The sequence below is a fragment of the Myxine glutinosa genome, chromosome 2, assembly GCF_964187855.1.
Source record: "Myxine glutinosa chromosome 2, kmMyxGlut1.1, whole genome shotgun sequence".
NCBI classification, from domain to species: Eukaryota; Metazoa; Chordata; class Myxini; order Myxiniformes; family Myxinidae; genus Myxine; species Myxine glutinosa.
This window is the reverse complement of record NC_136262.1, coordinates 228,898,994-228,911,245: the sequence shown is the minus strand read 5'-3', so window position 1 is coordinate 228,911,245 and position 12,252 is coordinate 228,898,994. Positions and strand designations below refer to the sequence as shown.

At 45.0% G+C, this 12,252-nt stretch overlaps 1 protein-coding gene across 3 annotated transcripts in view; it reads right to left on the bottom strand.

Annotated features, from left to right (window-relative positions):
* The window catches only part of MYO5A (myosin VA), an 808,830-nt gene that overhangs the window by 17,055 nt on the left and 779,523 nt on the right, over positions 1-12,252 (bottom strand). For all 3 annotated transcript variants that reach the window (XM_078772334.1, XM_068106107.2, XM_068106106.2), the window contains 11 exons: positions 11,330-11,541; positions 10,075-10,231; positions 9,602-9,841; positions 9,198-9,446; positions 7,851-7,944; positions 7,367-7,509; positions 7,052-7,162; positions 6,797-6,940; positions 2,562-2,645; positions 1,921-2,130; positions 1,690-1,736 (listed from right to left, as the gene is read on the bottom strand). In XM_078772334.1, the coding sequence (XP_078628460.1) occupies positions 1,690-1,736; positions 1,921-2,130; positions 2,562-2,645; positions 6,797-6,940; positions 7,052-7,162; positions 7,367-7,509; positions 7,851-7,944; positions 9,198-9,446; positions 9,602-9,841; positions 10,075-10,231; positions 11,330-11,541 (1,691 nt within the window). The remainder of the gene's footprint in view (positions 1-1,689; positions 1,737-1,920; positions 2,131-2,561; positions 2,646-6,796; positions 6,941-7,051; positions 7,163-7,366; positions 7,510-7,850; positions 7,945-9,197; positions 9,447-9,601; positions 9,842-10,074; positions 10,232-11,329; positions 11,542-12,252) is intronic.

The window sequence follows — 12,252 nt, the reverse complement described above, 5'->3', positions numbered from 1 at the left end:
CGGTAGGCGGAGCGAAGCGGACGCGGCTTGATACGCGAGGCTTGTGATAAAAGCGCGAGCGCGAAGCCCTTTCACGGAGATGCGGGGGAGAGAGCAGATGATCAAGAGAGGAGAGAAGATCGGCAGATGATCGGCAAACTTGAGCGAACAGCGCAGGGGCGGCGAATGATAAGAACCTTGCGTGGAGGATCGCTTGGGACGATCGTGTGGTGTGATATGAACTGCCGTGGTTTTGAGAGCGTTCGGCATGCCATACGTACGGAGATCCCCCGCCCCTCGCATTTGTAAGGTCCGGTCGCGCGCCAACGACACCAGCTGCGTGCCATTCTTCGCGGTGGACCCGGAGCCTGGAACCATCTGCTTGGACCCTTCTCTTCCTTCCCACCACCACCACCCCATTCGTGTAAGTGTGTTTGTATTGTCATGGGCGTGTTATATAAGAGTGTATAAGGTTGCCCTATGTCCTTTTATTTCCTCTTCTTGTATATTCCCTTTTTTCGTTTCCTCTTTTAGGTAGTTAATAAATCATATTTGTTCGTCCTTCACCCTTCTTATTCTTTGGTTCCTCTCATCCGATCGCTTGCGTCCTGTCCCCAATTGAGTACCTGTGGCACGATTTGGCTAACCGTTTTAAATCGGGTTTAGTCCTTTTGTTAACGGCTTGGATTGTGGATTGCTAAACCGCTCGGCAATTACCATCACATCCGCGGTTCGAGCAGGGACTCATCTCCCTGCTTTGCGGAGAGATTGGTGAAGGTATTTGGGAAACCTTTGACCAATCACCCTGGCCAATCTCATCCCATAAAGGAGCGGGATAGTTCCAGGACTGGAGATGGCCAGCTTAACAAGACAAGGGGATTAACCCCCCCTTGCTAACGGGAGTGCCGTACTCTGAGATCCGTAACAATATAATAAAATTACTGAATTTACAGAAAAGTTTTAAAGGCTGCAGAACGGAAATCCCTAACAATTGAATGGGAAGTTCACCGCCGCTGATGCATTTGGGAAACGCCGTCTTATACACCATCTTATTTAGCACATTAAATTAATTATTCGTGCCTGGTGTTTGTGTCCTTTGTGAAGTTCCTAAAAGCAGTAAGTTTCGTCTGGAATGATTTTCAAATATTCTTTGGACAGACTCAAGCAATCGCTTTACCCCGCTGTGCACATGCACACGTGGGGTAACGAAATGGCGTACAAGTCTTTCCAACTGCAGAGCCAAAGTACTGCTAAAATACAGATTTTTGGAAGCGATTTGTGTTCTACAGTGTTCAATTGAAATAAAGTAGTTCCTCGATCATAGACCAAGACAGACTGAAGCAATTGCTTTCCCCACCTTGCGTCTACGTGTGCGGGGGTAACAACCCAGGCATAAAACTTTCACTCCTTGTAGAAAAATTACCAAAACTCTAAATTATGTGAACTTGGATAAAAACGCACAAGAAGGATGAGAGGGATAAAATTCTGCATCCATTTTGCACATACCTAACAAATACCACAACATATTTAAGGAAAACATGCATGTTCAATGAATCCAAAGATTAATGAGAGAAAATTAATTGATTAATAAAATCCATGTACCCAAGGTAAAGTTAACTAAGTTAGGTGGAACATAGTTATCATGGACAGCATCAGATCATCAAAGATGACAATGCACTGAAGGAGTACCAATACTAGAGTGGGACTTACCCCTTGCCTCGAGCCTTTCTGGCCTCGGAACTTCCTGCCAGGGTTGCCTGGAGTGATGATGACAACAAGGACACATTATCCATTCCACATGTCAATCTGAAATCGGGCATTTCAATACCCAAGTAGTGTGAACAGATATTTCAGGTTTTCAGCCTAGAAACATTTGCGTTTGTGGACAAAAATAGTTCACATCAAAGCTCTCCTGTTTTCCCTTAAAATGGCAATTTGTACCTTGGCATACTGCTGGTCGTCAGTAAGCTGTGCCCGCATCATTAGATTCTCCTCACGGATGACCTCCAGTTCGTGGTTGGCATCCGTCAGACGGCGCAAGAGAGACTGCTGAAGGCGCTCAGCCGCACCTTCCGGCCCCTTGAGGAGACCCTCGCGCAGCTCATTTAGGTCGATCTTCAGCCGCTCGTTCTCCTTCTCAATCGTTTGAAGCTGTGGCCACAAAATAAATTTATACGTCAATGGTCGTCACACAACCACCATTTTGATAAATAGTGAAATATATCAATTACCCATTCCTCGGTCTGCACTTCAAAAAGACAAAAGAAACATTCTACAGGTAACGGAGGAGTCCGTTTTAACCGATGTCTACCTGACCAAGTAATTTAATTGCAATGAACAGCTGGGAGCATGGGTGCAAATTTTTCCGGATCACAAATTCTTCCAATCTTAAGTCTGCTCATTCTGTTAGCTTTTCATTTTTACTTTTTTGCAGGTTATTCTGCATGACTATGGCTTTAAATTTTTCCTGTAACTTTTGAAAAAAACAAACAAATAAAGGCAGGAATCCAAATGTAGTGCCGATTCGAAAAACGGGCCTATTTATCCTGTGGGCAGCAGTAAAAGTAAATAAGCATATCAACCTTGAGTATCTTGTACATTTCCACAGGTTCGTGCATCCTTTCTTCTTCTGCATCATCCTCATTTCGTATACCATCTCTTACATCCTGGATATGAGGATAAAATAAACAATAACAGATGTGGATACATATTAAATAAATGATTAATTAATGAGATTGGCACAGAGCTCATTTGCATAACATGTCTGCCTGAGCTTTCTTGCACACTGAGCGCAAGCCTCGAAAGCCTTTCCAACAACAGAACGACTAGAACTAGAACTAGAACTACTAGAACTGGAACTACTAGAACTAGAACTACTAGAACTAGAACTAGAACAACTAGAACTAGAACAACTACAACTAGAACAACTAGAACTAGAACTACTAAAACTAGAACTAGAACTAGAACAACTAGAACTAGAACAACTAGAACTAGAACTAGAACTACTAGAACTAGAACTAGAACTACTAGAACTAGAACAACTAGAACTAGAACAACTAGAACTAGAACTACTAGAACTAGTACAACTAGAACTACTACAACTAGAACTACTACAACTAGAACTACTACAACTAGAACTACTACAACTAGAACTACTACAACTAGAACTACTACAACTAGAACAACTACGACTACTACAAAACAACCACCACCACCACCACCACCACCACCACTACTACTACTACTACTACTACTACTACTACTACTACTACTACTACCACTGCAACCATTTTCCCATTGTAAGGGAAGTTTTTAACCGATGTCAACACAGTTGACACCGCACGTGACAAAGCTGAATGCCTCAACTCTGTGTTTGCCTCAAATTATTGTGTCCCAAACCCATCTCTCTCTGTACCCACCTTACCCAGTCGAACCCAGCTGCTCCTGGACACTGTGTCCTTCTCTCCTGACAAAGTGGAGAAGTTTTTGTCAAACCTCAACTCTGATTCTGCAACTGGACCAGACGGCATCAGCCCACGGGTCCAAAAATCCTGCTCTGCCGCTCTATCTCACCCTCTCTCTGTTCTTTTCACCCTCTCTTTTGTTCAACGTCATCTGCCAGCATCTTGGAAATCAGCAAACATTACCGCTTTACACAAAAAGGTACAAAAACAGATCCTTGCAACTACAGACCAATCAGCCTGTTCCCAATTATCAGCAAAGTCATGGAATCCATCATTGTTTCGGATATCAAATCCTTCCTCTTCTCCAATGGCTTGATCTCCGATCAACAATTTGGATTCAGACCAGGTCATTCTACTCTGGACATGTTGCTTCTGCTGTCTCACAATGGATGGAGGTCCTCAATGCCAAACAGGAAATCAGAGCTGTCTCCCTTGACATATCACGTGCCTTCGATACGGTCTGGCACCCAGCTCTGCTCACCAAACTCTCCTCCTATGGTATCCATGGAAATCTCCTCGCATGGCTTGCGGACTTCCTCTCTGGTCGTAGTCAACTTGTGGCCCTGAATGGGTTTCTCTCATCTCCCCTTCCTGTTCTGGCTGGAGTTCCCCAAGGCAGTGTTCTGGGCCCTGTGCTATTTCTGGTCTTTATCAATGATCTCTCCGACTCTCTGGAAAATCCTCTCTATCTCTTTGCTGATGACTCCACTCTCTGTCGCTCCATTCCTCATCCCTCAGATCGGCAGCCTGCAGCCTCCTCACTCTCTGCAGACCTGGACAAAATCACAGACTGGTCAAACAAGTGGACCATGTCTTTCAAGCCTGACAAATCTCACACTCTTACTATGTCTCTCCAAAAAGACCGACGAGAAAACCCTCCCATCTACTTTCTCAACAATCCTCTCCAAGAAGTTCTGTCGCTCAAGCTTTTGGGTCTCACTATCTGCCATGATCTTTCTTGGGAAAACCATATTTCCAAGCTGGCCTCCAAAGCCAGTCGCCGTCTGGGCATCCTCCGTCGTGCGAAGTCCTTCCTTAGCACACCTGAGCTCCTCACCACATACAAGGCTTTCATCCGCAGCTCAATGGAATACTGTTCCCCCCTCTGGGCCGGTGCTCCTGCCTCACACCTAGCTCGGCTTCACGCTGTTGAAACCAAAGCTTTCAGAATCATTGGAATCTCCTGCGATGAAGCTAACTCCGAGGGCCTTTCACTCACTCACCACAGGCAGGTTGGTGGCCTTTCTGTCTTCTACCGACTCTTCTCCGGCCTTGCCCCCCCCAGCTCTCTCTGTGCTCTGTCCCCCAAATATTCCTACAGGTCGCACAAGATCTGCCAGCAACCCTCTTATGGTTAAACTGCTAAAATGAAGACTCTCTATTCACCTTCACTCTTTCATTCCCCTTTTCTCCCGCCTCTGGAACAAACTCCCCCAGTCCCTTCAATCCCACTCCTCCCTCCAGGTCTTTAAAACAGCTGTTCACCACCATCTCTTATCTTCTCCCATCCAAAACCTTAACCTTTTCTACCCCTGCTAATTTTCACCCCAGATACACTTTTCTGAAATTCCAACTTCTTTCCTGGAAGTCCTTGCAGTGTCCATATGTTTTATACCTCTCCCACCTCCCCCCAAGCCCTCTCCCTCCCACAGATCTCTCAATGTCCCTGCTTTCAAATGTTGTGTTTGTGTCCTTCCCCCTCTCTCCCCATCTTGTCTACCGCTCCCCTTATTTTGTGTTTTGTGTGTCGGTTTGACTTTTTGTGTGATTAATGTTAGCTCTTTCACGAGCCTCGATCTTGTATACAAAAAAAAAAACAAAAGTTGACGTTGATGGCCCCTCTCCAAATAATCGTGTCAAAAGCCTCCTGCCCCATTAACCCACAACTACAAGTCTCCACTAATCGCATCCTTCCAGATCTTTTTGGTCTACCTCTTGGTGTTTTCCCATCAACTACTGCACTCATGACTTTCTTGGTAGACCCAAACCACCTTAGTCATGCCACAGGCCTCCTGAGCAACCTTCTTCTCTGCATCCCTCATTTTCCCCCAAAAAGCATCTACTTCAGTTGCATTCACTTATTCTTTTTCTAGCTCGTCTTCCCCTGAAATCTCTCCCTAATCTTTCAATCCTTCAATTTCCAAACTTTCAGTCTGGCTCTGCTTTTCACACACTTCACCTTCTCTTCAGTCTTGCATGAGACACATGAAAATAAAAACACAAACCCTACACTGTTTTTTTTACAAGCAGAGTAAGCAGAGGGCCACGTAAACCACAATCTGTAGGTCGTTATCCAAACCAAATCTAATGGGCAATGCAATCAAGCAATGATCGAGGAATAGTCTCAAATGAAAACATAACCGCAGATAACTAAACTGTTTCATCCACTCTTTATGCGTGTTTATGGAAGTCAATTTTGAGGAAATAAAGTTTCTCGTTGCAATGTAGATGTTAATATCAAAATTGCACCCCTCTGGAGCAGTGACTTATATGAAGGAGAAACAAATACAAATGGCTCCACTAAAAAGCATGAAAAAGGTGAAGATTAGTGTGCGTAACATCTTAATACATGTTCATATAAATATAGATATTTTACAAGACAAACCAGAGGCTTTGTTTAAAAAAAAATCAACAGGATAACAAGCAAACGAGGTGTAAGTAAACAAGAATGACAGCACACTGTAGTCACAACCTGTGATAAAATCCGGTAACGGGCTGATTGGGAAACGCACGTTTAAAGTACTCTTAAAAGATGAACAGCACAATTGGGAAACTCACATTTAATGTGTCTGTGGTATTAAAAAATTAACTCGATACCTCTCATCCATGGCAGCCTCCACTACGCTTATAGCAGAACGAGCTGATTTGTTACACGGTCACGGATTGTTTAACCCCAATATGGAGCCGTTCAAAATTTCCGTAACACTATTTTTTTTAGGGAGATGCGTACAGTGCATGATGACAGGTTGGATTAAACCTTACAAATAATTTTTACTTGACATAGATTCATTTTTGGGGTCCTTCATCATGAATAACACTTAACCCAAACAAAGCCAATGGAAATCTGACGCAACAAACCTGGACAGTGTATAATCAACAGAGGCCTCCATGCCTGATGCCTTAGGCCCACCAGAAAACCACAATGGTGGCCATATTTTGTCTGGGTGACATGGTGGGTGGAGTCAAGCAACAAATGTGGGTGGTGTGCGGCAGCTGTCCGACCAATGGGTTCACATTTCAAAAATCGACCCCTAACAAGAACCACAACAACAACAACAACCATGTGCAGTTCTTGTAGAAACAGCAAACTAGGCCATTGCACTTCTGGTATCCAACATGTTGGACTGTCTAACCTTGACGGCACTTTCTGCTTCTGCCTCATCGTGGCTATCCAGCTCCTCTTGCAGGCTCTTCTTCTCCTGCTCAAGCTCCCGTACTCGTTTCCACAGCTTCAGTGACAATGTTGTGTCAAGTGAGCCCTTATCTTCATCAAGTGCCTGTTAAAAAGATACATGGACAGGTTCAGATTAAATGAGGAAGAAGAATAAGAATGAGTGCAATAAGGGCTGTGAGGTACAAAATGAAATGACTGAAGCAAGAAGACATACCTGGAGTTGTTTTAATAAGCTTTCTGAATCTGTTGAATCTGAAGACAACAGGGATGCACAAGTCTCCTCTGCCAAAGCAGTACCTTCTTTGCTGGATGGTTCAGGGCTTATCTGTAGCATATTAAATAGGCCCAGAGAGAAAGAAAATAAAGAAAAATAAACTTGTAATGATCTCCAAGGTCAGGAGCATACTTATAGGTGAATAAAATGAGAAAGAAATAACATTCCTCAGGATAGAAATAACCTCATAGAATATTTTTGGTAGTTATCATTTTGAACAATATAGGAATCACAAGTTAACAGAGCACAGCATACATTGCCTTCCACCTCCTCACACAGCCCGTCATATTTCTCCTCGAGAGATGAGAATTGCATGATCAACGCCTGATAACGTGAACGCTCCTCGTCCAGGTCATTCTGCAGCTGCTTTGCTTCAACGGCCTTCTCGCTTAGTTTCTCTATATGCACGCGGACACATGGGTAAACACAACCAATCTGTACAACATGCATCAGTAATTTGTCGTGTCATCACATACCAAGCTTATCGAAAAGGAAAGCTATGATGGAAGGGATGGAAGAAGAAAGGTAACAGAGGTACCACAGGTGCACACTGGAGGAAATTTATATGAATAAGAAAAACAAATATGTAAGGAGACAAAAGGTAGAGAGGAAGAAAGAATATGGCAGAGAATACAAAATTATCAAAAGAGCCGTCTCATGCCCAAAGTTCTTAAAGCATGTGGTGCCGACCCCTGGCTCACATGTGGTAAGCCCTGACTCACAATGTCCTAAGCCTCACCTTTCAACTCCCTGCTCTGCTGCTGGATCTGTAGATTCAATTCATCCTTCTCACACTTTAACAACCCGTTCTGCTCCTTCAGCTCACCAAGAATCTGCCATCACAATATAGTTAATACACATAATGGTTGTACTTCAGAAGATAAAAGTCATCAAAACTCATCAGCAATTCAGAAAGAAGGCCTTTTATGAAAACTTGCGAGGCAAATACGCAAGATAGAACAAAAAAATGCATCCTTCTTTTTAACACACTACTAGTGGTGTTGTGCAAAATGGAAATGTGATAGAAAAATAAGTAAACCAGATTGTATTCATAGAATACTTATCGTGCGCAGTCAACTTGTTGCGAGCCAACTCTTCTGTTTTTGAACGTTTTTTTTCTTTTCTTTGATCCAATATGGCTCCCAGGCCACGTGAGCGATTACGTCAAAAATTTATAGTCTCTAATATAATTTTTGCATAGATCACGCTGAATAAATTTCAAACTGATCAGACTAAGTGTTGGCCCTGTCGAATTATGACGTCATAAATATGGCACCAATGACGTCATCGTTAACAACACCTATTCCCCATATGGAGTTCTTTACATTGAGTCACGTTTCAATTTTTTTGCATGGTGCGGTTTTGGAGATATGGAAGTGCAACCTTTTTCGATTTTTCCAAGATGGCGCCTGTAGCACGTGACCTATGACGGCGTAATTATCTATAAAAAAAATTATAGAGGAGGAGCCGCTCATATTCTGAAAATTTAGTGTCCATCGGACTAACAGTTTGAGAGGAATTTTTTTTCATACTGAGCAGATCAAGTATTGCACTTGTCGAATTATGACGTCATAATGAAGGAAGGAATTGGCGCCAAGAAGGGTATCCGGCCATAAAACATTGCCTCAAACAGGGAACCATGATTGTCATGGGGCCCGCAAGGCGAACCCCTGCTCTAGCGAGGAAAATGGCCTTAAAACGATCATTCATTCATATATAATGAAGGCACTGATGACATCAACATATCTTATTCCCCATGGGGGTACTTGACAATTAGCCATGTTTCAAAATTTTTCATTGAGCGGTTTGAGAGATGGAGGTGTAACGTTTTTCCAAGATGGTGTCCGTACCACGTAACCAATGACATCATAATTATGAATAAAAAAATTATACAGGCGGAGGCACTCCTATGGTAAAATTTGGTGCCAATCAGACCAACGGTTGCCACGAAAATGAATTTTAAAAGTGCAGACACGTACACAACCGAATGTTTAACTCTGCTTTTCGCTTCGTGAGCGCAGGGTAATAAAAGAATGTCCAGAGCATTCAATACTATTAGCGTCCACCAGGCGGCATCTGCCATTACCTGTTGTGTCTCAATGCGATCGGCATCAGACTGCTTCTGCAGGGAGTGGTTCTGAGCCTGTGCATTAAGTAGCTGTGCACGCAGCGCGGCAAGCTCTTCCTCCAAGCTTAAAATTCGATTTGAGGCATGCTGCACCTCATCTCGGCTCTTCTTTAGTAACTCAACCTCTGTAGCAAGCCGCTCCACCTCGACTGAACGGCTCGCCTCCACCGTGGTGAGACGTAACGCCAATAAACGACCTTCTTTGGTCTGCAGACATTACGCAATTTCACGAACATTGCAATGTTAACACTGTAAAGTTGAAAGCACCAAAACTAACGAAGACAAAAAAAATGTACTCGATAACGAATCCCGCATCTCATCATGGAACTAAAGTTTAAAATTAGGGTGCACCTGCTGTTCACCTGCTCATCAAGCTTGTGCTGAAGCTGGATTATCTTGTTCTCCATGCCCTGGTTGAGTTTCTTGTAGCGCTCCACAGAACGTGCTTCGATCTTTAGTAACTTAAACTCACGGCGAGCCATCATGCGGCGCACGCAACACTGCAGCAGCACGATGGCTGCATGTGCACGCGCGTACCATCGGCGTGCCAGCCATCCACGCACCCAACGCTGCAACTGTATTGCCATGTGCTCACGCAGCATCTGGGAACAAAAACACCATGAAACAGGCAAAATCACAAATATGAGACTGCCAACTTGACATTGGATTGATTTTCAACCATAGTGCTGTTGTTAACAATAATAGTTGTAAACAATAATAATTGTACACAAAATGAATCAATATGAAAAAGGAAATGGATTGACTTGTGGGTGGAGGCAACAGGCAAACTACCTTTGTAAATCGAAAGAACAGATTGAAGTTACAGTGAGCTCACCAGGTGGAAGGTACGCCGTGCCAGTGCACCACGTAGGTACCTCTGAATGGTGATGACAGCAGCGTGCATACGTAAGTAGCGCTTCCTTTGGGTGTATCGACGGAAATACTTTTGTATGATGGTGGCTGCACGTGTCTGACGTAGAAACTTGGTGTAACTGAGGAAAGAGAGTAGGAGGAGGAGAGAGGGTGAGAGAGGGAGGGTGAGAGAGAGAGGGAGAGAGAAAGAGAGAAGACACAAAGACTGAGGGAGGAAATCAAAAAATAAAAAGGGCCTGTGAGGCAGAGGGTGCGCAAAGCAGAGGGCGCGCAGACTTGAGGCAGAGGGCGTGCAAACGCGAGGCAGAGGGCGCGCAAACGCGAGGCAGAGGGCGCGCAAACGCGAGGCAGAGGGTGCGCAAACGCGAGGCAGAGGGCGCGCAAACGCGAGGCAGAGGGCACGCAAACGCGAGGCAGAGTGCGCGCAAACGCGAGGCAGAGGGCGCGCAAACTCGAGGGCATAGGGCGCGCAAACTCGAGGGCATAGGGCGCGCAATCTCGAGGCAGAGGGCACACAAACTCGAGGGCATAGGGCGCGCAAACTCGAGGGCATAGGGCGCGCAAACTCGAGGGCATAGGGCGCGCAAACTCGAGGGCATAGGGCGCGCAAACTCGAGGGCATAGGGCGCGCAAACTCGAGGGCATAGGGCGCGCAAACTCGAGGGCATAGGGCGCGCAAACTCGAGGGCATAGGGCGCGCAAACTCGAGGGCATAGGGCGTGCAAACTCGAGGGCATAGGGCGCGCAAACTCGAGGGCATAGGGCACGCAAACTCGAGGGCATAGGGCGCGCAAACTCGAGGGCATAGGGCGCGCAAACTCGAGGGCATAGGGCGCGTAAACTCGAGGGCAAAGGGCACGCAAACTCGGGGGCAAAGGGCGCGCAAACTCGAGGGCAAGGGGCGCGCAAACTCGAGGGCAAAGGGCGCGCAAACTCGAGAGCAAAGGGCGCGCAAACTCGAGGGCAGAGGGCGTGCAAACTCGAGGGCAAAGGGCACGCAAATTTGATGCAGAGGGTGCGCAAACCCGAGGCAGAGGGCGCGAAAACTCGAGGCAGAGAGCACACGTGGCAGGCAGAGCACACGAGGCAGGCAGCATGCGAGGCAGGTAGGTTGGCCTTCCCACATGTACTACAAAATTGTGGATAAAAATCTTCCTACACATACTATCTACATACATGCTCAATTTGAAGAAGGCACAATGACACGGTGGTTTTACCATCTCGCTTGATGCCCACGGGCAAAGCGCTGAATAGTGATGGTGGCACTTCGCACACGGGTATATCTGCAACGTTGTAGCCACCCACGAATGGTCTTCTGCATGCGGATGCATGCGGCGCGCAGTTTGTCTGCACGTAATTTCTCCATATACGCAACCTGGCCTGCTCGGAAGAAAATCTTTGTCTTCCCAAATTGGTACTTATCGGAATCCTGGGGTAGGTGGCACATGCCAGTTTTGTTCATTGCATTTGAATATTTTACTTTCTTCCTTCATTATCATTTGTCAGTCTCAAGTAAAGCTTTTCCAAGAAAGCTATTAAACAGTTTTTAGTCTCCAGAAACTAGAGTTGTCCTGGCCATGAGTATAACCTTCGGCGAAAGCAACTGCACAACTTTACAATTTACAGCAAGAATTGTGCAGAATTTGGAAGGCAGGTTGTACACTCGTAAATCACTATTGTTTGCAATTTGCCCAATGTGCAGTATTTTTACCTTTCTCCAAATTAAGACTAAATAAGAAAAGCTCCATAATGGAGAGTAAATTACAAAAACACATGGAAAAGAATGAAGTTCAGCAATGTACGTGTTCCATCATGAGCGTATTTGCATGGACAATATGAATAGAAATCCGTGTAAATAAAATTTTGTCTCAACTGTTAAAAATCGTCGTGTACATATCATAATTGTGGCAAGCAAAGATGCACATGCTGCATTGCTGCAGTCTAGAGATGAGGTGTGGAGCAATTAGCTCATTGTGCAATTAGGATGGTGTGGGTTAGAATTCAACTTGGCAGAACTAATCTTGCCATCATGTAGAGGGGGCTTTGACTGGTGTCAGATACTGCTCATCCTTCTGGCCCAAAAACAAGGTCCCAAACTTATCATTTTGGAAGACAACACCCATTCATGCAATGCACTTGT